The sequence below is a fragment of the Astatotilapia calliptera genome, chromosome 19, assembly GCF_900246225.1.
Source record: "Astatotilapia calliptera chromosome 19, fAstCal1.2, whole genome shotgun sequence".
NCBI lineage: Eukaryota > Metazoa > Chordata > Actinopteri > Cichliformes > Cichlidae > Astatotilapia > Astatotilapia calliptera.
The window spans coordinates 26842081-26870054 of NC_039320.1; the positions used below are offsets into that span (position 1 = coordinate 26842081).

General features: G+C 43.7%; 1 protein-coding gene across 1 annotated transcript; it reads left to right on the forward strand.

Moving 5' to 3' along the window:
- On the forward strand, nucleotides 1–27529 carry eif2ak4 (eukaryotic translation initiation factor 2 alpha kinase 4). The gene is made up of 39 exons (XM_026151735.1): nucleotides 1–408; nucleotides 545–660; nucleotides 1769–1871; nucleotides 1950–2123; nucleotides 2610–2690; nucleotides 2846–2985; nucleotides 3066–3166; nucleotides 3259–3416; nucleotides 3541–4079; nucleotides 6051–6166; nucleotides 6436–6593; nucleotides 6688–7127; nucleotides 7213–7285; nucleotides 7375–7464; nucleotides 7543–7665; nucleotides 7751–7855; nucleotides 8002–8065; nucleotides 8167–8246; nucleotides 8366–8467; nucleotides 8566–8616; nucleotides 8715–8951; nucleotides 13407–13482; nucleotides 13774–13895; nucleotides 14174–14223; nucleotides 15417–15585; nucleotides 16147–16263; nucleotides 16382–16447; nucleotides 16769–16939; nucleotides 17033–17167; nucleotides 17286–17393; nucleotides 17774–17902; nucleotides 20530–20616; nucleotides 20744–20856; nucleotides 20951–21009; nucleotides 21366–21469; nucleotides 21740–21808; nucleotides 22640–22684; nucleotides 23474–23589; nucleotides 27089–27529. Exons 1-39 carry the CDS (start codon nucleotides 280–282, stop codon nucleotides 27144–27146), a joined length of 4974 nt encoding a protein of 1657 aa, XP_026007520.1. The 5' UTR covers nucleotides 1–279; the 3' UTR covers nucleotides 27147–27529.
- Nucleotides 27530–27974: the final 445 nt, after the last annotated feature.

Here is a 27974-nt window from a genome sequence, read left to right on the forward strand (position 1 = left end):
GACGTTTCACATGCGACGCGCAACTTACAACAGGCATGCGCCAGATACAACGTTGTTGTGGTCGTCCGTCGACTGCGTGGTAAGTTGGCGTTCACTATGTGACGGTACTTCATGTCAGGCAAGCTGAGTATCTGCGGAGTTTCGAGCTTACAGAGTCGGGGGAGCTGAGTGCGGTGAGTCCGGGGCTGGAGCTGCGCGCTGAGCGGATCCGCTTCCTCCTTCTGTTTGACGGCTGTGGGCGTGCGGACGGGGAGACTGCCATGTAGCTGAGGCAGAAGAATGAGCAGTCAGCGCACTTCAGCGGACGGGACAGACGACTGCGCGGTTCAGCAGGAAAACGAACTAGAAGCCCTCGCGTCTATTTTTGAAGATGATTTCAAGGATCTGCGGAGCAACGACCCCTGGAAGGTAGATCCACCTTCTATCTGTGTGCCATCTTCATGTTAGCGGAATGCAGAGGACTGCCAAGTGTTTGCATATACGAGTGTTAACTGGAGTAAACTGCAGTGCAAATCAACGAGGCTCCTTTTGATTTGGTTTTCAGGTTAAAAGGCCACCAGAGGTGTACCTCTGTCTGCGGCCCAATGGGCTAAACAACGGACAGGAGTGTTACGTGACCGTGGACCTGCATGTCAAATGTCCTCCCACGTATCCGGACGTGTGAGTACTGGCTCCCTTTCTTTGCCAATTCTCCATCATTGTCGCTGCACTGCAAGGTGTCCATTCACATACTGACCATCTACTACAGGGCAGCTCAAACATAAGGTGCACGGGCCAGAGTTGGGCCTGGCAAAGACTCCAGTCTGGCCCACTGGGCAGCTTTGGAAAATGTGAAGGAATGCACAGATTTTGGAATATTATTTGATAAAGTTTGCAGACGAAAGAATGAAGCTGGCAAAGCTTTGAAGACAGCTCGCTTTTATTTTAACGGTCTCTGTGCAACTCCCACTGAGTAACACCTGTTTACAAGGCAACGCTATTGTTGCCACCATGCTCACCCTTATTTATATACTTGAAGTCTTTCTTTCCATAAAAGGGACTCAGGATCTGTAATTTGGGACGTATGGATCAAAAATGGCTAGAATAGTGACTAAATAGATAAAATATCGAAATTAAATACCATTCAAGCAGTCCTGTAAAGTCACATATTTTAGCACACACTAATAAAAATAATTATCACATTGCAAAAGACTAGTGACAATCTTTGAAAGTCCAAATAATGCTAAATAAAACACGTGCAGTACTTTTTAACATTATTGCACATTATCCTGGGAGAGCCTTATGGGTCAGGTTGCATTTAAAATGCATTAAGAGGCATTAAAAAGCACAAGTATCTGTTTAAAAGAAATCGTACACGAATATAAATATAGCGGAACAGCTGAGAGTTATGAAAAACATAACAGTAGTTCATCTCATGAGTAAGATAAGATAAGATAAGATAACCTTTATTAGTCCCACACGTGGGAAATTTGTTTTGTCACAGCAGGAAGTGGACAGTGCAAAAGTTATGAGGCAAAAATTAGAATACAATAAGAATAAATACAGTACACAGCTGTACAGAATAGAATAAAATAAAATACTATATACAGTAGAATAAAATAAAATAAATATACAATAAGATAAAAATAGAATACAAATACAAATACTATATACAACTGAGTAAAAATACAACGAGTAGGTCACCTTAATGCCATGACTACCACAGGCAAGCAGGGATGTATTTTTAATTATTATGTCTGACTAACTTGACATTATTGGGCACTAACAGGCCTCCAGAACTGGAGCTGAAGAATGCCAAAGGCCTTTCAAACGACAACCTCAAAAGTCTCCAAGCTGAACTCAACAAGCTGGCGGCGGAACGATGCGGAGAGGTGAGCATACACTCGCAGACGCACGTGCAGTCCCATGTGTGTTGAGATTTTCATTAACTTATTTACCTGTGAACTTAGGTGATGATTTACCAGCTAGCGGATCACATTCAGGGTTTCCTGAGCGAACACAACAAGCCTCCGTCGCGCTCCTTCCACGAGGAGATGCTGAAGAACCAGCGGAGGCAGCAGGAGAAACTAGCGCTGGAGGAGCAGCAGAGACTGGACCAACGACGCAAGCAGGAGGAGGAGATGGTTAGGACAGGAGGAAGAAACGCTGATTAGGTTGCAGTGTAATGCCCAAGTGATTTGTGTGGTCCGGTCACAAACAGGATCATTTCATGTTATTCATTCACAGCCTGACCGTCTGTGATTTCTAGAAACAGTTCAGGCTGATGATTCACTCTTTTACTAGGAAAACTGGCAAATTCCAGCTTTCTACTGTTGTTAGTTGGTTATGAATAAATATTTTTGTGATGATGATAGGGGTACTATTCATGCTGTGTCCTTCAATTTTTTTAGGCCAGATATCGGCTATTATGACTTTAGGACTATAATAGGAATATAGCATTTATCAGCTGATGTGGAAAACATCATTTTTAGGTTCCTGTCATGGGAGTTTTACCACAAAAAATGCAAAGTATCTTAAATTAAATTCTTAATTGGAGCAAAATCTTTAACACTGACAGTTTAAGTAAGCTGCAAAAGGTGTATTGTGATGGAATTTTCTTATTCCTTTAGGAAAAAGAAATCATGGCTGAAATCCAAAGGAGAGAAGAGGAAAAGCGAGAGGAAAAGAGAAGAAAGGAAATGGCTAAACAGGTGTTCTCGCTGTTTGATTTCTATTTGATTTGATTCACTTGATTTCGTTAATCATCAGTAAAATCACAGGGATGTTACAGATCGCAGTCAGAGCAACCCGTATAACTAAGCCATCAGTATTGTAAGTGACTCTTTAAATGGCTTTCTATTTGCAGGAGCGACTCGGGAGCATGGAGCATTCGATGTCTGTGATGGGGAAGAGTCCACCCAGCCCAGGAGGCGCAGCTCCCGAAGTGTTTGAAGCCAAGAAAGCAGCTGGCAATCGCCGTCGGACTACCTCAAATTCCCGCCACAGGTACACGTCCTACATACAGAAAAAGCTTCTCGTGTTTAACAAAGTGCAGTAATAATGCTTCGATATGTCTCCTTCACCAGACGGGACACGGTTAATGAGGACAACAGTCGCCCGCAGGAGGTTCTTCACTTCAGCAGCAATGTTTTTGGAGAGCTTGCTGTGCACCAAGGGAAAAGCTTAGGTGAGGGCCATCAGACTGGCGCTGCCAGCCACGTGGCGAAAAACGTAATATGTCTCTTTAAATGTATTTCTTTTTTGGTGCGTTTCCGACAGGTGTAAGTGAACGGTTCGGTCGTAACATTTATTGCGGGTTTGAGGTGAACTCTGGCGATTTTGCTGTGATCTATGAGTGGTCGTTGCAGTGGAACAAAAAGATGAGCAAGTTCTTCACCACCCAGGAGAGAGGAAGGATTGAAAACTGTAAAAAACAGGCAAGTAGAGAGGAAGGGGGGCTTTTTATTAAGAATTTGCTGATTAAATCTTGCATTTTAACTTATAAAGCCTTTACGAACATGCATGCTTAAAGCTTGGCACATTTCAACTTGCGTTGTGCAGATCCATGCAGCAGAAAATGAGTTTCACTCCCTGCTGCGGCTGGAGCACCCAAACTTGGTGCAATACTTGGGGCTGAGCGTGGTCGAGAAGGAGGAATGCATTGTGGTTTACATGCTGGTGGAGCACGTGGCCGGGAACAGCTTGAACCAAAGCCTGACCGCCCACGGCCCGGTCCCTCTGGATAAGCTCTGCCACTACACGGCCCAGCTGCTGACCGCTCTCGACTATCTGCACTCCAACTCCGTGGTCCACAAACAGCTGGGGCCCTCCAGTGTGCTGGTGGACTCCGAGGGGAACATTCGAGTGACCGATTACAGTTTATCAAAGAGGTTTGCTGACATCTGCAAAGAAGACATTTTCGAACAAGCTCGCGTGCGTTTCTCCGAGGAAACGGCGATGCCAACGAGAACGGGCAAGAAAGGCGACGTGTGGAACCTGGGACTGATGCTGCTGGCTCTGAGTCAAGGCAAGGAAGTGAAGGAGTATCCGGTGACAGTGCCGAGTAGCCTGCCTGCTGATTTTCAGGATTTCCTTCAGAAGTATGTATCGATGAATAATTCCTCATAATGTTTGTATATTTTTGCAGTTTTACTGTTAATCTCACTACATAACAAACAATTTCTATTTATATTGTTGTCACCAACTTATAATGCAAATGAACAACCTGTCTTAGCTGACAGGTGTGACACCCAGTGTGGTCTTCTGCTGCTGTGACCCCTTTCAGAGCTGCTCTTCTGCATAAGTTGGTTGTAATCTGTGGTTATTTGAATCACTTTTGCCTTCCTGTCAGCTCGAAACAGTCTGATCATTCTGCACTGACGTCATCGAGGCATTTTCACACAGAGAACAGCTGCTCTTTGGAAATTTTCTGCCTTTTGGACCATTTTCTGTAAAACCTAGAGTTCCCAGTAGAACAGCAGATTCTGAAATATTCAGAATAATCAGCACTTCTGGCACAAGAAGCCAATTCAGAGTCACTTAAATCACAAATCTGCTGTTCAGTTTAAACGTAAGCGTGTTATTTTGACCACATTTGCATGCTGAAATGCATTATGTTACTGTCATAGGGTTGTATATTTGAGCTAACATGCAGTTAACATGCGGTATACCTAAAAGGTAATCGGTGAGTGTGTGTTGATTTGAAAGTATTAACTTAATAAAAGCGTATAAATCGGTCTCTTATAATATCCCAGAATACAATGTGACTACACTAAAATGTCTTGTTTTGCTGCGACAAGCCTCCAATTTGTTAGAATATAAAACGAGTAGAAAAGTTGAACAGTTCTTGGATTTAATATCTCGGGGCAATCAGATGTTTGGCACGAAAGATTGCTTAATTAAATTTTTCGATCATAAAAATGGTTACCAGATGCTTTGACTGACTAATCAATCAACTGTTTAAATCATGGGAGCTCAAATCTTGTGTTGCTAAAAAACAAAATGAACAAAAAACAGCGACTGCCTGCGAGGAGAGGCGGAGGACGGGCTCTTCCACGCAGTTTGCTGTGGTCTGATTTTCAGTAATGATAAACAGATGTGATTTGTTGTAAATGGGCTCAAACATGCAGAGACCCTGATTTGTTCCTTTGGGTCTTGGTGTTTTGCTGTCTGCTTGCATTGCAGCCTGTAGAATAAGATGCATTGCTGTGCAAAAGTCTTGAGCTCACCTGTCATTGCTTTATATTTTGCAAGGAAACGTACATGGAAATGCAGTTTCCAATTCTAATGAGCTGGAAAATCAATATTTGGTGTGACCACGTTTATTCTTCAACACAGTCTGAACTCTCTTAGGCAGCTTTCTTGTTGTTTCTAGCCTTCAGGAATAGTTCTCCAGGCTTCAAGGACGTTCAGCGCTCTTCTTTGAATATTATCTGCTTTTCCCCCCATTCTCTGGCAACATGATCCCACACTGCTGCAATAATGTTGGGGTTTTTAGGCATGCCAATTCTTTTTCTTTTCCCCTCCACTTGTTTCCTAACATTAGTTTTTTAAGGACCGATGCTGAGATACAAAGTTGTTGTTTTTTTTAACTAATTGATCTTTGAGAATCAACTTGTTGATGCAAAAATACAGTTTTATATTTATTTTATATTTTATGCCTGGAAAAAGTTTCCTTTTTTTTCTTTGCCAGAGAAATGGGAAGATTTGGAAGTAACAAAGTGGCTAAAGATACAGTTTTCTTATGGTGTTAACACTGGGCCGTCGCTCGACTTAGATGCCTTATGCTTGAGTGATTCATAGGTCAGTGTTGAGCAACTTAACAAAAAAATGCTTTAGGAAAAGGGAGGCACATGGACTGGACTTCTAAAACTTTTAAAGATCATCAGAAAATCAAGAGAACTATTTCTCAAGACCATTTAAAAAAGAAAAAAAAGTCTGGCTCCTTGGAATAAATTCTGAAGAAATGAGGGGTGGCCCACTTTTACACAGTGCAGTATATTTGTGTTCCTGTTCTTTTGCATGTGCCAGATATTGCTTAATAGTGGGTTTTATGTGTCTTTGCGTTGTAGGTGTTTATGTCTGAATGATACTGAGCGCTGGACAGCTCAGCAGCTCTTGGACCATTCTTTCCTCAAGCCTTCCTCGCCTAAGCACCTTTCACAGTACCAGGACAACAGCCCAGAAGGTGACAGTGACACAAATGGAAACACAGATGACAAAAAATGCAGTGAAATCGTTATTTAAATTGGTTACAGTATAAAAGTTGGGGTCGAAAATGTTCGAATAATAAAGATAAATAAAAATGAACAACGTTTAATTTTAACTCTTTTTTTCCTTTTTTGGATTATTTTTTTATTTTTTATACTGAGGGAGTGCTTGCATTTAAGGAGCCGTTAACAGTTTTATATTTCTCTTCTTAAAATTGCTCAAGATGTTGATTTGTTTGCCTCTCAGATCTAGCTGTGGACTTTGCGTCATCAGTCATCCCCCGGAGTCACATCCTCAATGCTCCTTTCAGTTCGGTCTTGCAGCACAGGCAGATTTCTCGGTTTGTCTCCGAGTTTGAGGAGCTGCAGCTTCTGGGAAAAGGAGCTTTCGGTGCTGTAATTAAAGTGGGTTGAAATAGTTTACTTACCCTGTGTGAACTTTCTCGCTCGTTTTATCTGGCAGTAAAGTTTTTGTCTTTTGTGTTTTGCCCGCATCCAGGTTCAGAACAAACTAGACGGTTGTTACTACGCGGTGAAACGCATCCAGGTGAACCCAGCCAGTAAGCAGTTCCGACGGATCAAAGGCGAGGTGACGCTGCTGTCGCGGCTGAACCACGAGAATATCGTCCGTTATTACAACGCGTGGATCGAGAGGCACGAATTGCCTGCCACAGGTGTGCTGAGCAACACCGACAGCTCCGAGCCGCTGAGCTCAGCCGACAAGGCGCCACAGCGCAAAAATGCACCGGAGCGCCTCAACGAGCTCGGCCTGCCTGACGACGTGGAGGACATCGCTCCGCCTCCCGCCCTGTCCAGCTCAGTCGAGTGGTCCACCTCCATTGAGAGGTCCTCCAGCGCAAGGTGCAGCGGACGCCAGTCCAGTGATGATGATGATGATGACGACGATGATGAAGAAGATGTCTTTGGTGCCTCTTTTTTGTACGTTTTTTATTTTTCCTCCAAAGGACGACTTACTCCTCCAACTGCTCATGCATCACATTCTTTTTCTTTTTTTCCCACTCAGGCCATCAAACAATGACTCAAGGAGTGACATCATTTTTGATAATGGAGATGAAAGCATGGACGAGATGTCAAAGGTTCCAATATTTTCACTTCATTTATTAGTTTTGTTATGTCTGTTAGCGTTTGGCGTGGTGCACCAACCAGCTGGTGTTTCCTCCCACAGGTAGAGCCAAGCAAAAGGCCAGCGTCCGACACAACGGAGAGCACAGAGTCAGATCGACACCTCATTACGGCACATTACCTGTACATACAAGTAAGCTTCCCCCACGTGCTTCACTTTTACCAACAAAGACCTGTTTTACGTCTAATCCGAGGTTTCCGTTCCTGACAGATGGAATACTGTGAAAAGAGCACTTTACGAGACACAATAGATCAAGGCCTGCATCAGGATCAGAATCGGTTATGGAGGCTTTTCAGGGAGATACTGGACGGCCTTGCTTACATCCACGAGCAGGTATGGAGCGGCTGCACTGATTGGACGGAGTATAACTGTGACTAAAGCCAAGATTTGAATATCTTATGTTCCCCCTTCGTTCTAGGGCATGATTCACAGGGACCTGAAGCCTGTCAACATCTTCCTCGACTCACTGGACCACGTGAAAATTGGCGACTTCGGCCTGGCTACAGATCATCCCGCTAACGTGGTACGCATTATTACAGTGTGGCGTGCAGCTTTCAGTTTCGCTCTGCTGACAGGCGGCACTGATTTTTGCCTCATTGTTTTGATTAACGTGTAAAACTCCTCGTGAAGCTCTTATAACTTGTTAAAGCAACTGTTTATCTCTCAAAGGCTGCTGGGAAATTTGAGGTGGAGGAGAGCGGCTCTGCGGTGATGGCCAAACCGGACCCAACAGGTGCAAGAGAGTTTGAAAACACTCATAACACCTTTGATAGCCGTGCAATAATATTCCTGTTGAACTGGCGCTCTATATTGATTTTGCATCACTGTCTCCAGGTAACATGACAGGGATGGTCGGTACTGCCCTGTATGTCAGTCCGGAGGTTCAGGGAAATACAAAAGCCACATACAACCAAGTAGGAATTTAAAGATTCACTTATTTGTCTGGATGCATGAGAATTAGAAGTTGCTAAAACTTTATATTTGAGAACGTCTCGAGTTTTAAAGAACTTTTTATTCATGTTCTTGTCTGCAGAAGGTTGACCTGTTTAGCTTGGGCATAATCCTCTTTGAGATGTCCTACCGGCCGATGACCACGGGGGCCGAGCGCATCGCTGTCCTGAGTCAGCTGCGTGGGGTGTGTTTGTGACAGAGACTGAGAACAAGCTGGGTGGGGGGGGTTTTGCACCTGGTGCCTTACTTACACGATTTTCTTTTTTCCCTTCATATTTACAGGAACCCATCATCTTCCCAGAGGACTTTACTTTACGTGAGCAAGGAACACAGGTGAGGATGACTGTTGCACAGCGCTTTCTTCTCCTTGTATAAATCTCAGTCTAACAGCGGTCTGTTTCTCTCTCTGCCTTTTTCTTTATGTCTACCAGAAGAGGGTGATCGAGTGGCTGCTGAAGCACGACCCGGCTCTTCGGCCGACTGCCCTGGAGCTGCTAAAGAGCGAACTTCTGCCTCCTCCCCAGATGGAGGAGTCGGAGTTGCACGAAGTGCTGCAGCATACCATGGCCAATATCAACGGCAAATCCTACCGCACCATGGTGGCCCAGCTGTTCGCCCAGAACACCTCACCAGTCATGGATTATGCTTATGATATAGACCTCTACAAGGTGAGGAGCTGATTGAGCTGACCAAGCGTTTGCCAGTGGATTTTATTTTACTGTAGCCGTTCTTCATCTTTGCTGGATGTCAGATTAAAACTATGCTGGAAGATTTTTTTAATATACTGTTTTTAACAGCTGTGATTCATGTGAGATTTTCAAATAATGTGCTCAGATGGTGTAACAGATAATTCCTATTCAAAGCCCAGCTGAGTTGAAAGTTGATATTTGGCAAATCGGAGGTCACTCACCTGCTGTTCAAAGTCAAAGTCAACTTTATTTGTCGATTCTGCCACATGTACAGGACATACAGAGAATAGAAATTGCGTTACTCTCAATCCCTAGATAAATAGCAAATGAACATTTAAATATATTTAAATATAAAAGTGATTAAAAATGCAAGTAAAATAATTAAAAAGTAAAAATTTAAATAAATACAATTTTACATATAACAAGAAAGCTATACAATATACAATATAATGGGTAAGTGACAATGAGTGTAAACCAGGCAGAGTAGTGCAAATAGTGCAAATGGAGATTTGGTAATGTACGGTAAGAGAAAGTGTAACAACAAAGTCTTATGAGGTAATGGCAGTCCAATGCTCCACAAAGTGACTGGTAACTGGTGCAGGCCTGTGTGTGTGTGTGTGTGTGTGTGTGTGTGTGTGTGTGTGTGTGTGTGTGTGTGACAGAGTTCAGTGAGACCGGGGGGGAGAGAGGGGAGAGGGGGGCAGAATCGGGAGGGAGTTAAGCTTCCTGACAGCCTGATGGATGAAGCTGTCCTTCAGCCTGCTGGTCCTGGCCTGGAGACTCCGCAGTCTCCTCCCCGACGGCAGCAGCTTGAAGAAGCTTTGCATTGGGTGCGTGGGATCAGCCGCTATGCAAAGGGCTTTTTTAGTGAGACGGGTGCTGTAAATGTCCTGGAGGGAGGGGAGAGAGACACCAATGATCCTCTCTGCAGCTCTCACTATGCGTTGGAGGGTTCTATGGCAGGACGCATTGCAGGCTCCAAACCACACAGTGATGCAGCTCGACAGGATGCTCTCGATGGTGCCTCTGTAGAAAGTGTACATGATGGGGGCTGGTGCTCCTGCTCTTCTTAGTTTGCGGAGAAAGAAGAGACGCTGCTGTGATTTCTTGGCCAGTGCTGTGGTGTTGTACGTCCAGGAGAGATCCTCTGTGATGTGCACACCCAAGAACTTGGTGCTGCTCACTCTCTCCACAGTCAATGGTCAGAGGAGCATGTTGGGTGTGCACTCTCCTGAAGTCCACGACAATCTCCTTCGTCTTCTCCACATTCAGAGAGAGATTGTTGTCAGCACACCACGTGGCCAGGCGTCTCACCTCACTTCTGTAGTCGGTCTCATCCCTGTTGCTAATGAGACCCACCACCGTTGTGTCGTCCGCAAACTTGATGAAGAGGTTGGAGCTGTGTGATGGAGTGCAGTCATGGGTCAGCAGAGTGAAGAGGAGGGGGCTCAGCACACATCCCTGCGGGGCCCCCGTGTTTAAAATGATGGTGCTGGATGTATTACTGCCAACCCGTACTGCTTGAGGTCTTCCGGTGAGGAAATCCAACAGCCAGTTGCACAGTGAGGTGTTGAGCCCCAGCTGGACCAGTTTTTGAGTGAGCTGTTGGGGGATTATAGTGTTGAATGCTGAACTGAAGTCTATGAACAGCATTCGAACATATGAGTCATTTTTGTCCAGGTGTGTGAGTGCTGAGTGGAGTGCAGTGGAGATGGCATCATCGGTTGAGCGGTTGGGCCGATACGCAAACTGGAAGGGATCCAGGGAGGGGGGCAGGACAGTCTTGATGTGTTGCATGACTAGTCGTTCGAAGCACTTCATCAGGATGGGAGTAAGTGCAACAGGACGGTAGTCATTAAAGCAGGAGGGAGATGACTTTTTTGGAACCGGAATGATTGTGGTGGCTTTAAAACATGTGGGGACGACAGCCTGGATGAGTGATATGTTGAAGATGTCTGTGAAGACATCAGTGAGTTCCACTGCACAGTCTCTCAGTGCACGACCAGGAATGTTGTCAGGACCCGGAGCTTTACGTGCATTGATCCTGCTGAGGGATCTCCTCACGCTGTCCGGGGACAGAGTCATCACCTGGTCACCAGGAGGGGGTGGGGTCTTCTGTGCAGTGGTGCTGTTTTGGACTTCAAAGCGAGCAAAGAAAGTGTTCAGCTCGTTCAGCAGGGGGATAGTGCTATCACAGGTCTGTGGTGGGGGCTTGTAATCTGTGATGGTCTGAATGCCCCGCCACAGGCTCCGTGAGTCTCTGCTGTCTTTGAAGTGATGCGATATTTTCCTGGAGTACTGTCTCTTAGCCTCTCTGATGCCACGGGAAAGGTTGGCCCTAGCTGTCCTCAGGCTCGCCTCGTCTCCATCTCTGAAGGCAACATTCCGAGCTTTCAGCAGCCTGTAGACCTCTCCTGTCATCCATGGTTTTTGATTGGCCCGGACAGTTATGGTTTTCGTGACTGTTACATCCTCAATACACTTGTTGATGTAGGCAGTAACAGTCTCTGCGTACTCCTGGAGGTCAGTGGTGTTGTTATAGGTGGCAGCCTGCTTAAACATGTTCCAGTCTGTAGTATTAAAGCAGTCCTGTAGAGCCTCTGAAGACCCCTCTGGCCACACTTGTATCCGCTTACGAACCGGTTTGGTCACTTTAACGAGCGGTCTGTAGGCAGGCATTAGCATGACAGTGATATGGTCTGAGGCGCCGAGGTGGGGGAGGGGAAAAGCTTTGTAAGCTCCTCTCTGGGTGGTGTAAACAAAGTCAAGTGCTCTATTGGTAAAGAGTGCCCAATCAGAAAGATGGATTAAAGGGAGTGGGAAGGTAAAGTAAACTTTTTTTTTTTTTTAGAGTAAGCAGTATTAGCAGAGGGGTTGTTAATCACTTTCAGCTGCTTCAGTGTTTATTAACAGCAGGTGCACTACAGGGACAGCAGTGAGACAAACCCCAAAACAGGAATGGTTTTACAGGCAGAGGCCACTGACTTTTTTTTGACTAGTTTTGCATTTAGCTAGGGCAAGGTCAGCAAACCTGTGGTTAGCCCTTACCCTTTTATTACATATACTGTGTCCCCTGCAATAACTTATCCTCTCCCAGTCATCTGCCCTTCTGTCCACCAGAAGGTAGGAGGTGCTAAAGTGACTCTTTTCATGTTGAAGGTTGCCGATGCCTAGGGTAGGATCAGTGTCACTAGTAGCATGAGGTGATGTCTGGACCCTACAGAGGTTGTACAGGTGCTCCAACTCGTCCAGAACGGCACATCAATATGTGGCGTTGCCAGGTTTGGTGTGTCTCTCAGCACAGTCTCAAGAGCATGGAGGAGGTTCCAGGAGACGGACAGTTACTCTAGGAGAGCAGGACAGGGCCGTAGAAGGTCCTTAACTCATCACCATAAAAATGTTATCTGGATGAAGTCGATGGACCATTGTCAGATCCTGCGCTGGTGCAGTGGCTCCTGGGTTCTTCCTAGTACACAACAATACCCAGCATCATATGTCGAGAGGATGCAGGCATTTCCCAGCGGATGAAGGAATTGATAACATGCTCATATAATCTAAATGCAATAACGCATCCCTGGGACGTTGGTTTCAGTCTAACCAGCGCCACCAAGTTGGACCTCAGGCCTAGAGCTCAGTTATGCCCATATGTCATTTCATTAGGAGCACGCCCCAGTGTTGTCAGGCATAAGCACACATGGTCCATGCATGCTAAGTGCCATTTTGAATTGCTGCAGTTAAATTTCAGCAAAAATGGGCTAGCCTGCTGCATCACTTTTCACTTTGATTTTAGGCGTGTCGTTGAATTCAGCCCACTGCAAGTTGATCATATTTATTTCTTACCCGGTCCGTATCAGTGTACACAGCTAGCATGTTTTTCCCATTGAGATTTGTTGTGTTTTTAAAGTGTTCCTTTAATTTTTGGATTCGTGTTTATAAGATATATATACATACAAGTCCAAGAGTATGGATTAAATAACATGATTGCAAACCTGTGCTTTTTCAGGTCACAATTCATACTATCTGTTGTAAGGAATGCTTAACCCTCCTGTTATGTTGGTTTCCAGGAACACCAATTATGCTCCTGGGTTAATTTGACCCCGGGCAAATTTACTCATCCAAAAGTGTCAGAAACACTGGCATTGATTATTTTACAATTTTCTTTTATAATTGTGATTTTTTTCGTTTTCTGTAGTGATGCAGATGACATGTGACATCTCTTCTGTTCTGGGTCAATCGGACATAACAGGAGGGTTACATGGAAGAAAATCCACTTCTTCCCTTCTCTACCTCTAGATGGCACTGTAGGCAAAGGAATAGCTGCACTCTTTCTTTCTAAGCTGGCGCTCTCATCTGGTCTATCACAGATGAGCCTGTTAGTGCTTAGTCGATGTCTCCTGATCCCTGACAGAGGCTGTTTGTTTGCTCTCCCTTCAGGGCAGCTTCAGCTTCAACAATGCCAAATTGCAGCAGCATGTGTACGAAAGCATCACCAGGATCTTCAAGAAGCACGGTGAGTGCACGTGTCTGTCGAGTGCGTGCATGTGAACGCGACCTTTGTTGACACTACGTGGACTCCTTTTTAAAGACCCCAACATCTGCAGCAGTGAGAGGCAGCTAAACAATAAGCGTACTGTTGGGCAGCACAGATTCTGTGCATGTGCGAGTGTTGTTTTTGGGCACGTTGCTGATGATGTCCAGCTGTACTTGTTTGTTTATGCGCAGGTAGTCTGTTCACATGCATCAGTTATCACAGGGTCATTGTGGTTTATGAAGATGGAGCAGCAATGTGTGTTGATTTCAGGTGCCGTGCGTGTCCAGACCCCGCTGTTCCTCCCCAGGAACAGGAAGTTGTACGATGGCATTGAGCTGGCCTGCTTCATGGACCATAGTGGAATGCTGGTTACGCTGCCCTATGACCTTCGCGTGAGTTTAACACACACACGGAGTCTGGTTTACGTGTCCACACATGCACACAGAGCGCCAATCATAAAACTATTTACATAGGAACATGCAAACACACACACAGTGTGAGGCTGCAATCAGCAGCCGCCTTAAGATCCCGCTGCCTCAGGAACCCCGAGGACCAAATGCTTGTTTCCACACATTGATTGATTACAGCCTGGTATGCACAGACTTCACTGTCTTTATACAAGTGCACCCAATGTCTCAACTCTTGTTTTTTTTTCCTTCTTCCGCTTTAGATCGCGTTTGCAAGATTCGTCGCTCGCAACAATGTAACACATCTGAAACGGTAAAGTTTATATTGAGAAGTCATTTTGACCATTTGTGTGCACACAAGTAATTATAATGATGCTCGTTTATGAGGTAAATCTTTTCATTTAAAATGTTCTTAAAAATATTTAATAGAAAATGTGAAAGAAAAAACAAACGTAATTTGTGTTTTAATGTGTTTAAAGAAAGTTATATGCTTTTGTGTCTGCAATCAATACTTTATCAAGTCCCCCCCCCCTTCTTTAAACATACCGGACTGTGCAAAAGTCTTGCGCCGCCCCTTACTCTTTATGTTTTGCTTGGAAAATGAGAAATGGGTGCAGCGGTTTATTGAAACATGGCAACATGTTTATGAAAAGACTCAATTTGTTCACTTCCAATGAGCTAGAAAGTTATTGTTGAACACAGCCTGAACTCTCGTAGGTAAGCTTTCTTATTCTTTCTTTACATAGTTGTCAGGAATAGTTCTCCATTCATTTCTAAGGACATTCAAACCTCTTCTTGTTGGTTTTACAGATGGCTGTAGACACTCACATTTGTCTTAACCTCCTCTGTACATATTGGCTTTGATTTGAACTAAAAGTTTCTCATTTTGTATCCATAACTCTATAAAACCTGCCAAAGATTTTCAGTTCTGTTCGTGTCATTTGGTTTACCTCAGGCATCTCTCCATGTTTCCCTTCTTTAAGAATGAGCATTTCTACCAAGTCCTGTGTCAAGTCTTTATTATATTTTATTTGACATGATTCTAAGATACAGTTCATCTGCTGTAGATTTTTCTTTTTTTGGCTTTTTGTTCCTCATCGTTTTAAGGACACACTGTACATCATGCAGACATGGCGAGTTTTGGTATCAGGTGATTTTCAAAGAGCTATTATTGGTGCAAAAAATGTTTTATGCCCGTCAAACTGTTATCTTTAGTATTTTTGATAGATTCAGCTAAAGAAATGGGAAGAAATTGTATCTTAGGGTTAAACAAAATATTCCTCTGAAAACAGTCAGGTACAAGAACGCACAGTGTTCCTTTTTATTTGTCGAGTTATGTTATTTTTCATTACCTCGGTAAACCTTTAACCTCTCCACTTTATAGCTGAAAGTGCTGTGCTCACGGGTCGTGCTAACACCTGAAGCGTGTACCAAGTAGGTTTTTGTGTATCTGTTGATGAAGCCTGTTTTCATGCTGGACGTGTGTTTCTCTTCGTCTCTCTTAAGGTACAGCATTGAACGAGTGTTCCGGCCCAAGAAGCTGGACCGCGCACACCCGAGGGAGCTCCTCGAGTGCGCCTTTGACATCATCACTCCTGTTAGCAACAGCCTGCTCCCTGAGGCCGAGATCATTTACACCATCTCTGAAATAATCCAGGAGTTCCCCGTGCTGCAGGTTACACACAAGCTGCTCGTGTTGTTGTTATATTTTTATGTTTTTAATCAGACTGTTGGGTCAGATCCACGATTCTTAATTATTTTTCTGACAGATGCCGTTAGCAACACCTAACCAGTTGGGGATTTTTTTTTGGTCCCCCCTTACTTCCCACTCACATTCCTAACGTTCCAAAGTATGTGTAAGCCTGACAGATTTACACTCTATTTATTGTTTATCTAGTAAATCTGTTATGCACCGCTCTGTCAACTTCCTTCCCTCCCTTCCAGTACAGTCCATTTCCTGTCCCGATTCATTCCATTGCCCCGTCAGTGGCGCTACTCTTCGCATGCTTCATGAAGCCAGTCCAACTTTGTGTCTGGCCTCGTAGGTCTTGTTTCTGATCCTCTCCATCGCTCGGCTCTTTGTGTAAAAGCTTTTAGGAATCTGTGAGTCAGAAAGAATGAAAGGGCAGCCGGACGAGCGGGTCATTATTCATCGCAGTGCTCATTGTGAAGCAGTGCTTTTAAATTTTGACTGTAATTGTGTCTGAGAATGTTGAAGGTGTGTTTGTGACTGCAGGAAAGGAACTACAACATCTACCTAAACCACACCAGCTTGTTTAAGGCCGTCCTGCTGCACAGCGGCGTCCCGGAGGACAAACTGAGCCAGGCCTCTAACATACTGTGTGACCTTATGGTCAGTCCGGGTTACACATTGCACGTCTGTTATTGATATGCTTCTTTGAGCAGATGCAGTCGTGACATTTTTATCACCTTTTTTCTTTTGTTTTCCTTTTTGTCTGCATCTGCTCCAGAGTGAGAAACTCAGCAAACGTGAAGCGGAGGCAAAGTTCTGCAACTTTTCATTGTCAGCCAACTGTGTGAGTGTCCACCTGGTGTATGAACCTTCTGTAAAAAATATTCAGCACACTTGTAGCACATGTGAGAAGTTTGCATTCAAGGCTTTGTGCCAGACTGGCTCTCTAAGGTATGGTTGCAGCCTTTCAGCAGCTGTATTTGAACTCACACGGTGATCCTGTCCTGAACCTGAGCTTGTAGTTTTGCTGTCTACAAAACTGCTACTGAAAACTGAAAAGATAAGATAAGATAGAACTTATCTTAAGAGAGCTTTCTGGCAGAAAGTCATGGAGGGAAGCTCATGCTCAGTCGCACTGACATCTCTCCTCACCTCTCGCTTTCAGTTGCAGACTCTGTACAAGTACATAGAACAGAAGGGGAATCTGCAGGACCTGGTGCCGCTGCTGTCATCACTTACCAAGCAAAAAACTGCCGTTACCCAGCTGGCCAAGCAGGGTCTCAAGGACCTGGAGGAGCTGACTGTGCTTCTGCCCAAACTTGGAGTTAAACTGATGGTGATACAGATTCTGGAGGATAAGGAAACACCTGCTGTATCTGCTTTACTTTGTTTAGCTTTTTTTTTTAATAAAGCTGTATCTCCTTTATAGGTGGTGATCAACTTAGGCTTAGTGTACAAAGTGCAACACCACTCAGGAGTCATCTTCCAGTTTGTGGCTTTCATCAGGAAGCGCAGACGAACCGTACCAGATATTCTGGCAGCCGGAGGACGCTACGACCACTTGGTAGGCTTTACAGTCATTCCACAAAGTAAAGCCAGGCCACCACTAATACTAATCACCTGTAGCTGTTTATTTGAAAAACATGGGCCTATATCATGCAGTTTGCTCCCTGCCTTTCTAGATCCTGGAGTTTCGTGGACCGGTTTCCACAGGACCCGTCCCCAGCGCAGTGGGGGCCAGTGTCGCCGTGGACAAAGTCTGCGCTGCTATAGTCAGCATGGAGGAGCCAGTGAGAGACACAGACACACGCTTGAATCTGACGTTGCTAATTATTATAATGAAGGAGCAGCAGATGGTTTCATATTTAATGATGGCTTCATAGAGCAGTCGGGCTGCCACACAGCTACTTTTAGAAACCTGTTAATAACTATGATCACCGCTGCTCCCGACTCCACGGAGTTATTTTTGGAGGTGCATCATTTTCTATATTTTAGATGGAGATTGTGAAATGATGTGCCCTGAAAGCTTCGTGCACATATAAATACCTGGAATGACTCCTTTGCTGAACACATAATGCTTTAACTGCAGCTCCCTGCTTCTATAATATTAGACTAAATGCATTTGCACGTAGTTGCTTTGCGCGACCGTATTTGTTTGTGTTCGTATCAGCCAACAGTGAGCTCCTATGATGTGCTGGTGGTCCCTGTGGGCCATTCTTCGATGTCCAAAGCCATCAGGGTTGTTCAGAAATTGTGGAGCACCGGCATCGCTGCAGACATCAACTACGATGTTTCACAGGTTAGTCGTCTTTAACTGGTTCCACTCATAAAACCAGAACAAACCAGTTTTGATTTAAAGGTGAACCCTGAGACCCCCTCATGGAGTGTAGTAATCTCATCCCTCCTATAGAGGGCAACACTTGACTTCTATTTTAAAGGAAAAACCCTCACTTGTTGCCAGCAGCCTTAGTGTGACAGCAAATAGTAAAAATGGTAAATGCGCCACAGAATGAGCTCTGTGGCTGCTTTTCAAAGAGCATTACTGGCCATACTGGGGCAATATAATGGGGCAATTTCTACAAACAAAGACAACATATGTTAAACACACTTCTTATAAAGTCTTTTGATGAGATCTTGTTAGCAGTTTGAGAGCTGTGATTGGATGATAGCCGAGCTGACATCAAGCCGTCCAAAACTTCGCGATGCCACGGCTCCGTCACATTCTTCACGATAATGTGACCAACTGATCTCAGTCCCCTTTGTGCACGTTTGCATGAACGGCCTCTCCGGCATAGCTGTGTGCCCACATTTTAATGCCCCTCCTGTTTTTTCCTGCTCTGCTCTTTATAACCTATTGTTGTCTTAACTTTCCACTGCTGTGGTGAGTGAGTGTTTGCTTTATAGCGGCTTTCATTGTCTTATGTACCGGCACAGGACACGAGCGATTGGCCCCTCTGTTTTCTTACAAGCAATTAGGAAAAGTTGAGTTTGGATGAAAGCCAAATTATCAAGTGTGTTTTTGTAGATTATGTAAAAGTTTGAGCAAAAGTTTCGAGCCACGTCGATCTGTGTTACCCGTTTCTGTGTTCGCAGTGATCTATGAATCGTTCAAGCAGAAAAAGACGCCTAACTAAAGGGATGAACCGGTGTTGTCTACACACATAACATGTAATTTAGCAAAGAACCAATTTGAAATTGTATCTTTAGACGAAACACATCATTTCTTTGTTTTCTGTAGCTAAATCTATGAAAAACCGGCATTAAATGGTCATTTTTTACCAAAAAGGTGAATCATTCAGAGCTGTTAGCTGAAAACATGACATGTGCGAGTGTGTCTTTAACACAGATTTGAGGAAACTCACCAAGTGGGGGACAATAGTTTTTAGGGCCCCCGCATCTCTCTGCAGCAGATGAACAGTATCTCAAAGCCATGTGCTTGTATGGAGGAGATCAGGAGAGCGGTACAACAGCAAGCACAGCAGAGGCTCTGTCATGGCTCGCGGCTGAATTTTGGGGATTTTGCAGAACAGTACTGTCACATTTTGATCCACTATTGCAGTTCCATCTGGAAAGCATCTAATTGGTAACAGCTTCAGTTTTTCAATAATGACAGTTATCCCAAACCCACTGCAGTAAAAGCATACATGGAGAGAAAAACACACCAAGGAACACGGAGTCATGGATTGGCTTCCCCAGAACCCGGACCTCAACATTACTGAAGCAGTGTGTGATCATCTTAAAAGAGAATGAAATAAAAGGCAGCCGACTTTCAAAGAAGAGCTTTGAATGTCCTTCAAGAAGCCTGGAGAAGTATTTTTGAAGACTACTTAAAGAAATGATGAGAAACTTTTCTAAGAGAGTTCAGGCTGTGTCGATGAATAAAGGTGCTCACACCAAATATTAGAACTTTCTAGCTCATCAGAATTGTACAAACTCTGTTTTTACCTTTTTATATGTCGTATTTCCATGTATGCTTTAATTAATCACTGCACCAGTATAAAGAGTTAGACGTGGCTTAGACTTGAGCACAGCACGCAGGTTTTTACCAGAGGAGACCTCGTCCAAACCCGCTCGGCTGTCATTGCCGCTCACTAGGCTTTTGTTAGCACTGTTCCCATGCCGGCCTCTTAACAGCCCTTAATTCATCCCCTGGAGACGGTTCCACTCTTTTAGTTTTTATTAGACAAATATGGCAAACCCCTTGCGCAGGCAGGCAGCCAAGTAGTGGAGCTGCCCATCTGGCTCCAGCCAATAACTTACCTTTGACATGATTTGATCTGTCGGTGTGAAAGTTGTAAGAAAAATGGAAGTGTAAACGCTCGTGTGATGACAAGCAAAAGTGACGCGCATAAACATACACTTGCTGTTCTGGGGCTTTGTTCCGCACCGCCAACAGTTCGTTTAGCCAAAACTAAAGTTAATCAGAATGAATTAGGCCGACACGAATCGCAAACATACATGTTCACTGTTACGGTTGAATGGATTACCTGGATGTACATCAAAGCTAATGATCACTCTTCTAGTTCTAAGTGAAACTCAAATGAACCAGTGCCACAATAGGAGAATTTTAAAGCCTCAGCTTGGTGTTCAGCGGTAACTCAAGCATGCTTTTCTCCCTTTGTTTCAGAAACTAGATCAGTCAGGGTTGAAATTGGCAACCGTGACGCTGTAATTATGTAATTACTGTATGTTTCCAAGCCTAATTTGTGATTCTTAAGTAATTAATGAAAGAAAAGCTTGTTCTCAGAGAATTTGGCCTCAAACAAGCCAACATCTTCAGCATGCTACTTCATTGGTCAACATATGTGTTTGATTATGTTTGACCATTATCATCATAAAGGTTTAATGGAGTATAGCTTAGCTATGCATTTAAATTTCAGCTTGTGTGTTGAGAATGATGATTATTGCCTCTCTGTGTGTTTGTAGTCTCAGGACACACTGCTGGAACACTGCAAGCTAGGCGGCATCACATGCATGGCCCTCGTCTCTGACAAAGAGGGATCCTATGTGAAGGTAAGCACCATCTGTGCACCATCCAAGCACATCCACTTCCCAGCAACACACTCAGGATTTGAGTGAAATGAAATGCTGTAGAAACCTGCCGGTAGCATTGCAGATTGTCGCTTTTTCTGTCCTCCAGGTAAAATGCTTTGAGAAAGACAGACAGTTGGAGAAACGGATTCTTGAGTCTGACTTGGTGGATCACGTCATTCAGAAATGTCGGTACAAATTCCTCGATGAGAGAAACATCAGGTAAAAAAAAAAAAGGTTTTGGTTTAACGAGTCGCTCAGATGTGTGTGAAGGATGCAGAAGGGGTTAAAAAATGTCTTCCTTGTTCCTCAGCAGAGAAATCTCTGAAAGCACGACTCTACAGAACCCCAAAGGATCACTGCTCACCAGCACAGGTACCACGCTCAGCTTATTCTGATGATCCTCTCATAGGCTGTAACATCACACGGCATGAAAGCATCACACTCGTGTTTCACACACTGATTTGACTCTAACAAACGTGTAATTTAGACATAATTTCAAAGTATTTCTTATGATGTTGGATTTCCTTTTTGCTATTTCCCTGATTTACACAAAGTTATTAAGATTCACACCCTTCTGGCACAAACACGCTCTAATTAAACTGAACAGCAGTTGAAACCAGAGCTTTTTTTGTATGTGTGCGATTAAACACTCAATTTTGGACATTTTAAAAACATTTACAGTCGGATAAAACGATTCATTTGTCCCGTTTACTGTCCTCTGATTCCAGGGTCTTCAGAGCAGCATGGAAGCAGCACCTCCATAAACATGAATGTGAGCCTCATCAGCCCGGAGAAAGTTTCTGCCAGCGCCAGACGACGCTACGAGACTCAGGTTTGCGATCTTTGTAACCGCGTCTCCGGCTTTTCTCCAGAGCTGCGTTTCTCAGTATTAGTAACTTCAAACCTCTAAAATGGGTTTCCAGGAAATTTGCTGCTGTTTCTGTTTCCTATTTTTCTTGTATCCATCTGCCTTAAACGTTCCTGTGGTTATCCTGAAGAATTTGTAACGTGACACCAAGACAAGTTTTCGCTTGTGAAGATGATTTATATTTGTAACCATGTCATTTTTAAACGGGTCTCTCTCCGTCTCCTCTCATTTCAGATCCAAACCAGATTACAGAACCTGGGTAGCAATTTGCAGAACAAGAGCAATGACATTGAGGTTCTTGCTGTAAGTCATTTGTGTGTTTATGTCCCTCCATCCCCTATTTCTAACCTACTTGCCCCCCCGTCCCACCTTATCTGTTGAATTCATGTGTGAAATCGTAGGGGAAGGAAATAGTTTTGATAGCTAAAACAACAAACATCTAAGGATCTGCCCTTTTATAGCTGCTTTTTAGATCCCCTGCTGGAAGTAAGATCACTGCGAATAAATTCCAGTTGCCTATCGAACAACAAACGCTAAACAGAAAGCAGCTAACGTGGCATTTCTAGGGGACATAAATGGTCGCTGGTGTTTGTTTCCAGTTGCGCTGTCCATTTGTGGCCACGTTCTCAAAGTGCACTCACCCCTCTTGTCTTATTTACCATCTCGCTGCATGGTCCAAATGTATTTATCATCCTTGTTGGAATCTGGACTCTATAAACACTGCAGTGTCACTGAAACGTAACAACAATCATCTCGATGCCAGTAAGCAGTTACACAGGCCTGTGAGTCTCGGGTGTTGCGTGTCAGCAGCCTGCTTTCTGTCACTCAGACTGATATGCAAAGCTGATGCTACAGATGAACCTGGAGAGTGATTAGCCTCCTGCTGTAAACTAGAAACTGTGGTGCTTTCATTTCTGCTGATATCACTGTGAAAATGTAATTTTATGATGTTAGTGCTGACTGGACTGCTGATGTTGGGGGAAGGGAATTACATAACGTTCTGGATGAAATGTGCAACAGTTCTGTGTTTTGCTACAAAATTGCTTAAAAATGTGTAAAAAGCTGTGGTGTAGAATTTTTCGACTGTGAGGCAAGGCTTTATTGTGTAACCGTACTTGTTTTTGTATCCCGCAGGTGGACCTTCAGAAGGAAACGCTGATCAACTTCCTGTCTCTGGAGGTTGGTTCCCTACTATAGCTTCATCAAGAGCACGGCCGAGTTAATAAAAGGCAACATCGCACTGAAAGGGTGGGGGGAGTGGAAAGAACGGCCAATAAAGGTCAAGTTCCTAGACAGGAAGACAGGATCCCGTTGCCTTCCTTACAGTCTGATGAGGAACGCTACAGTTTTCCAAAGCAGGGGAGACCTGTGAGACTCGAACTTGGCAGGCCTTTTACGAGGCTCACACATGTGACAGACGTACCAAAACGCACTCTGAGGTGGTGTTAATATTCACATTCCAAACTTCTTACCAAGACCTTGCTATAAAATCCCAGCTTCCCTTTAAGGAAAGTGAAAAAAAGACTAATTATATTGTGAAGAAAGCTGGAAAATGCTAAAGCCTCCACTCCATAAATGAACGGGCCACCTATGTAGTTGTCCTTTTGCAGCACACATGTGTCACTGACAGCGCATTGAGTTTATAAAACTTATAAAACAATGCATAGTATGTAACAGCCACGCTGGCAGAAAGGGCCTGTTTTAAACAGGTGAAATTGCCTCAAGGCACACAAGAAACCAAACACTTGACAAGCAGGTATGTTCTTCAACACTGAAGATGGGGAAAGAGGAAAAATAAAGCCTTTGATTCCTCTGATATGCTGTCTGTTTTTTGACTCGGAAGTCTGTTAACAGACATGAGGCCTGTGAGCCATTTGGCTGGTCTTTGTTTAAAGCTTCGGATATTAAATCTCATCTGTTGATGGTTTTGTTTGCTTGAATGAAACATTTTTTTTCCTTTCCGTCCAGTTTGATAGCGAAGAGCAGTTCAACAACAGCGTGAAGACGTTGCTGTCTCGTCTGCCCAAGCAGCGCTACCTGAAGGCCATCTGTGATGAGATCCACCACTTCAAGATTACAAAAAGGTGCAGTGGTGTTAAATTGTGCATCATATTGGTTCAGTGTGTTAGCATTCACAGCTTGCTAAACTCTTGCTCAGACATTTGGGCTCACTTTGAAATGTGCTTGTTGTTTAAAGAAAAGCACATTTGATCAATATAATGTAACATTGAATTGATCAGAAACACGACAAAATCCTTTATTTGTGATTCTTAAGTCTAGACTGTATATAAAAGATGGAAGCAGCCCTCCTGTGTTTGTTCATTGTAGGGAAATGATCCTTCAGTTCCTCCTGTGTGGCCTGAGTTAACACACTTTCCTCATGAGGTTACGTTCTCATGTTTTAGGTTTTATCGAATGCTGTATTTAGTTTTATTGCTACCATATGAGCACGCAGTGTTCCCTGGTTTGCCAGATCCAGCCCATTACTTGTTACGTCTGGTTTTAAAACGCCGAGATGTGACTCAGCTCAAGACTTGACAGTCGGAGTGAAGTCTCTTTGGCCATGTCCATCCTTCATATACAGTCTATGTAGACATACAGAGGCCAGTTCACAGATCACTTTTTTCCATGCCATATCGTGTTAACAAATCCCAGTTTATATCACATGTGATATAAACTGGGATTTAAAACCTTTTGACATTAAGCTGCATCCACTCTGGTGGCAGTACTGGATGCCCATACATTGTAGCCTCAAAGGTTGGCAGTCATCGACATCGCTTCTCTGGTTTTGTTGATATAATTCATGAATAATAGACATTTGTTTCACTTCCTTAAGTCGGCACTGTATTTGCGCCTCTTCTAGTCCGCCATGGTGCGAGTGACTTAAATTTTTATCATCGCACGGTTAGCATGAGCGTGCTTTCCCTTCTTTTGTCTGTTGAAAATTTATAGTACAATGCACCATCCTGCGTATGTGCCCCAGGCAGCGAACTTCAAAGAAGTATAACCTGAATACGTTTTCTGCCGTCAGGTCTCCATGTGTCCGTGCCCTCACAGGAGCATAATCCAGGCTTTACTCAGTAGCTCTCTGAGTTTTTTAAAGTCTCTCCTAACTAAAACCTCTTGCTAGTTATTTTTAGTCCAGCCATTTTTCTTAACTGAAACCTGATGCAGACAGTGAAACACATTTTCGGGAAGCTGCTTTGCAATAGTTCAACCAAGCCCACACACTCCAGGTGTATCAGTGCCTGCCAGTACAACAAAAGGAGTCTTCAGACAGATAACTACCGCCTAGAAGAACGTTAAATCCTCAGCTGATCCCATTTCCTGACATAGAATTTGGAGAAGGATTTGCTATATTTGGTCTTACGTCTGGCTCTTGGCACCCCAATAGACTGACAAGGGGCGAGTCAGCTCCATCCATTTCTCTAGTGTAGATGGAAAAGTTTAAATTCCCATACTCCCAAACGTAATGTCCCGCCCAAGTTCCAGGGTAAATCCTGTGTTTGAGCTTCTAGTGTTGTGAGTGCCCAAAGCCTGTGATGGGATCCAGCAGATTTTCTCTTTCATGAATGAGATGGCAGCAAGAAAAATCAAAACCTCTCATTCTGGCTTCCTCTTCGTCTCTCCAGAACAGTTGGTTTTAATTTCCTGTCTGTGCTGTGTGAGTCGCCATTAAGGGGGGGAAAAGGCTTTCCTGATAAATGAGCGTCGCAGAGGCAGCAATGGATGGAGTCGGCATGTGTTTTTATTCTTTTGTCTAGTGGTTTTCATTGAATGTGGGGCACATGCAACCAAGTCAAGATGAGTAGGATGAAGGGCTCATGCAGCAGCTACGTAGCTGTAGCAGGACCTGAAGTTACACCTTATTATTAGTTATTCCTTCTTTATTCAACTGAATCCAGAGAAATCTTGAGGTTAGACGCTCACTTACTTTTTTTTAATCAGCACTTTAAGCAACATGAGACATTCATCTACTTACAGTTTACTAGTTTAGTCTCGTTGTGTTTGTATATATTTGTGAGTTAGATGGAGATCAAACAAAGCTTTTTCCCACCACTGTGTATTTTTACCCTGTTCCCCATCTGAGGCTTTTAAAATGCCAACATCGGCTAATTATTGTTAAACACAAAGCGCAGCTGAGTCTGCTTCAGGTATATTTCAATAAACCAAATAGATGCACTGAACTTCATCATTATGGGTCTGTCTTTAGTCCTTGTGATAGCTTGTGTCAAGTTCGACTCAGGTTTTTGAGGCCATTCCCTCATCTCAAAGCTGAGTCGATCTTTTGGTAGTGTTATCCCAAGAGCGAGCTGAATGGCAGCTTCATTTCTTTTAAAGCCACAGTCACTCTAAATACTTCTGGAGGATCTGGAGTTGACCAGATCTAGAAGAAGACTTTATCAGGCTTCTCTTACATATGTTATAGCCCCAAACCATTTATTAACTTGAAAACTATAAGTAATACTTTCAATTCAATTCTAGATTTTACTGGAAGCCAGTCGGGGAACTGAGAATTAGTGATGTAGCCCTCTCACCTTAACACTGCGTGTCTTCGTTTCCTAATAGGACAGTCTCAGTCTTGTTCCTGGTCTGATAAGCCTTGTATCAATGAAAGATTTGACATAGAGGAAGCATGCACATCAGTGGATGTCAACCCGAGGGCCACATCCGGCCTGCCAGAGGTTTCCATTTGGCCTCCAGAATATTACTGAATTCAGGAATAGCCTGGGAGTGTTGAGCTTTCAGAGCAAATGAATTGTTGCAAATGAGCCACTTAATACATACCTGTCTACTGTTCATTAAAGCTGCGGTTTTCTGCCTCAACTCTCCGCTTAAGGCTCTTCGAGACTGGAACTTTTTCATGTTTGAAATATATTCAGAAACATTTCTCCTGCCATGGACTCCATACACTTCAACACTACTGCATGGATAGCTTGACAGCCTTACAAATATGAAGCCTAAAACATCACAGTCGCCCTCTAGTGGCTTTACAGTACAGGTAATTTGAGTCTGTATGGAGTGCACTGATGAATTCAAAGGAGTGGGATAAATTTGGACGTTTCTAGAAAACATCCTGGGTGAATCACGTTGTCTGGATTTGGAGACATTCCAGTTCAAATTTCTTCCAAACCCAAAACAGCCGTGGTCAAGAGTGACGATGTCCATGCTACCTGTAGGCCTTAAGGGAATTACTTAAAATTACACACTAACATGTACGTTAAAGGATGTGCTGATTAGAATTTAATGGTCAAAGGTCAAGTTTCCAGTGACCTTATGTCCTTATGGGCATTGCTTTGAATTTGGTACAAACATTCACAGTGACTAACAGGTGACCTGATTCGATGGTCGAGGACTGTTTTTGACCATAACTGTCGAATTCAGATGCCAATTCTGACATTTCACAAAATGTTTATGGGATTTCATCCAGAAAAGGTCAAAGGCCGTTATTGAACACCATAACCTGGGACCAGAAGGGATGGAAGCCTGGGAGCATATTTCATGTTTGGTTGGTTGGATACTTAGCTGAAGCATACTTCTGTTAATGTTTTTTGAAATCTGCAAACAAATCTTCTGTTACAGGGTGGCTATGGTGATCTTGTACAGCTATAAATACGACTACTACAAGATTCTTCTGTGAAAGCCAAGGGATTGCCTGGGAGATATTCCACTTTGCTTCTGGCAGCAGACTCCCAGAGACAGTTTTTATCCTTGGACCAACAAAATCTGCTTAGAACATTGAGGCTTTCCATTTGGAAGGTGTGAGTCCCAAAGATACAAATGAACTTCTTTACTGTGGTGAATGGTAAACCAGCTATCTGATCCAATCTCTCCCAACGTTCCCAAAACCCTTCAGTGTTTCGTGGTCCTCAACAAAGGTTGACAAGAGGTTCACTGGACTTTATTGCCTTAATAGAACTGTAGAATTTAAGAGGAAGGGCTTTTTACTGAATGTGTCATGAGTACAGATACATTTCTTCTTAGGTACAGGATGCAAAGTGTGAATAAATATTTTTCCCCACATGCTGTGACCTGTGTGTGTTTATTTCAACCCGATGGGAATCTAACGCCAAAGGATGCTGATGAATAATTATTTGAAATGTATAATACTGTGCAAAACTCTTGAGCCACATCCCAGTTATGTGGCTTCATTTAAAAATGGAGGGAAATATGCAAGGCAATGCAGTATCCAAGGCAAAAACACAATAAGGTTGAAAGACGATATTTGACGTGACGCCTTTTTTTCTTCAGCACAGCCTGAACTCTTACACAGCTTTCTTGTAATTGTAAGTAGTCTACAGGAATAGTTCTCCAGGCTTCTTGAAGGACATTCAAAGCTCTTCTTTAAATGTTGACTACCTTCTCTTTTTATCAAGATGATCCCACACTGCTTCAATAACGTTGAGGTCCAGGCTCTGGGGAGGCCTACCCACGTATGGTTTTCCTGCACTGGCACTTTTTAGGATTT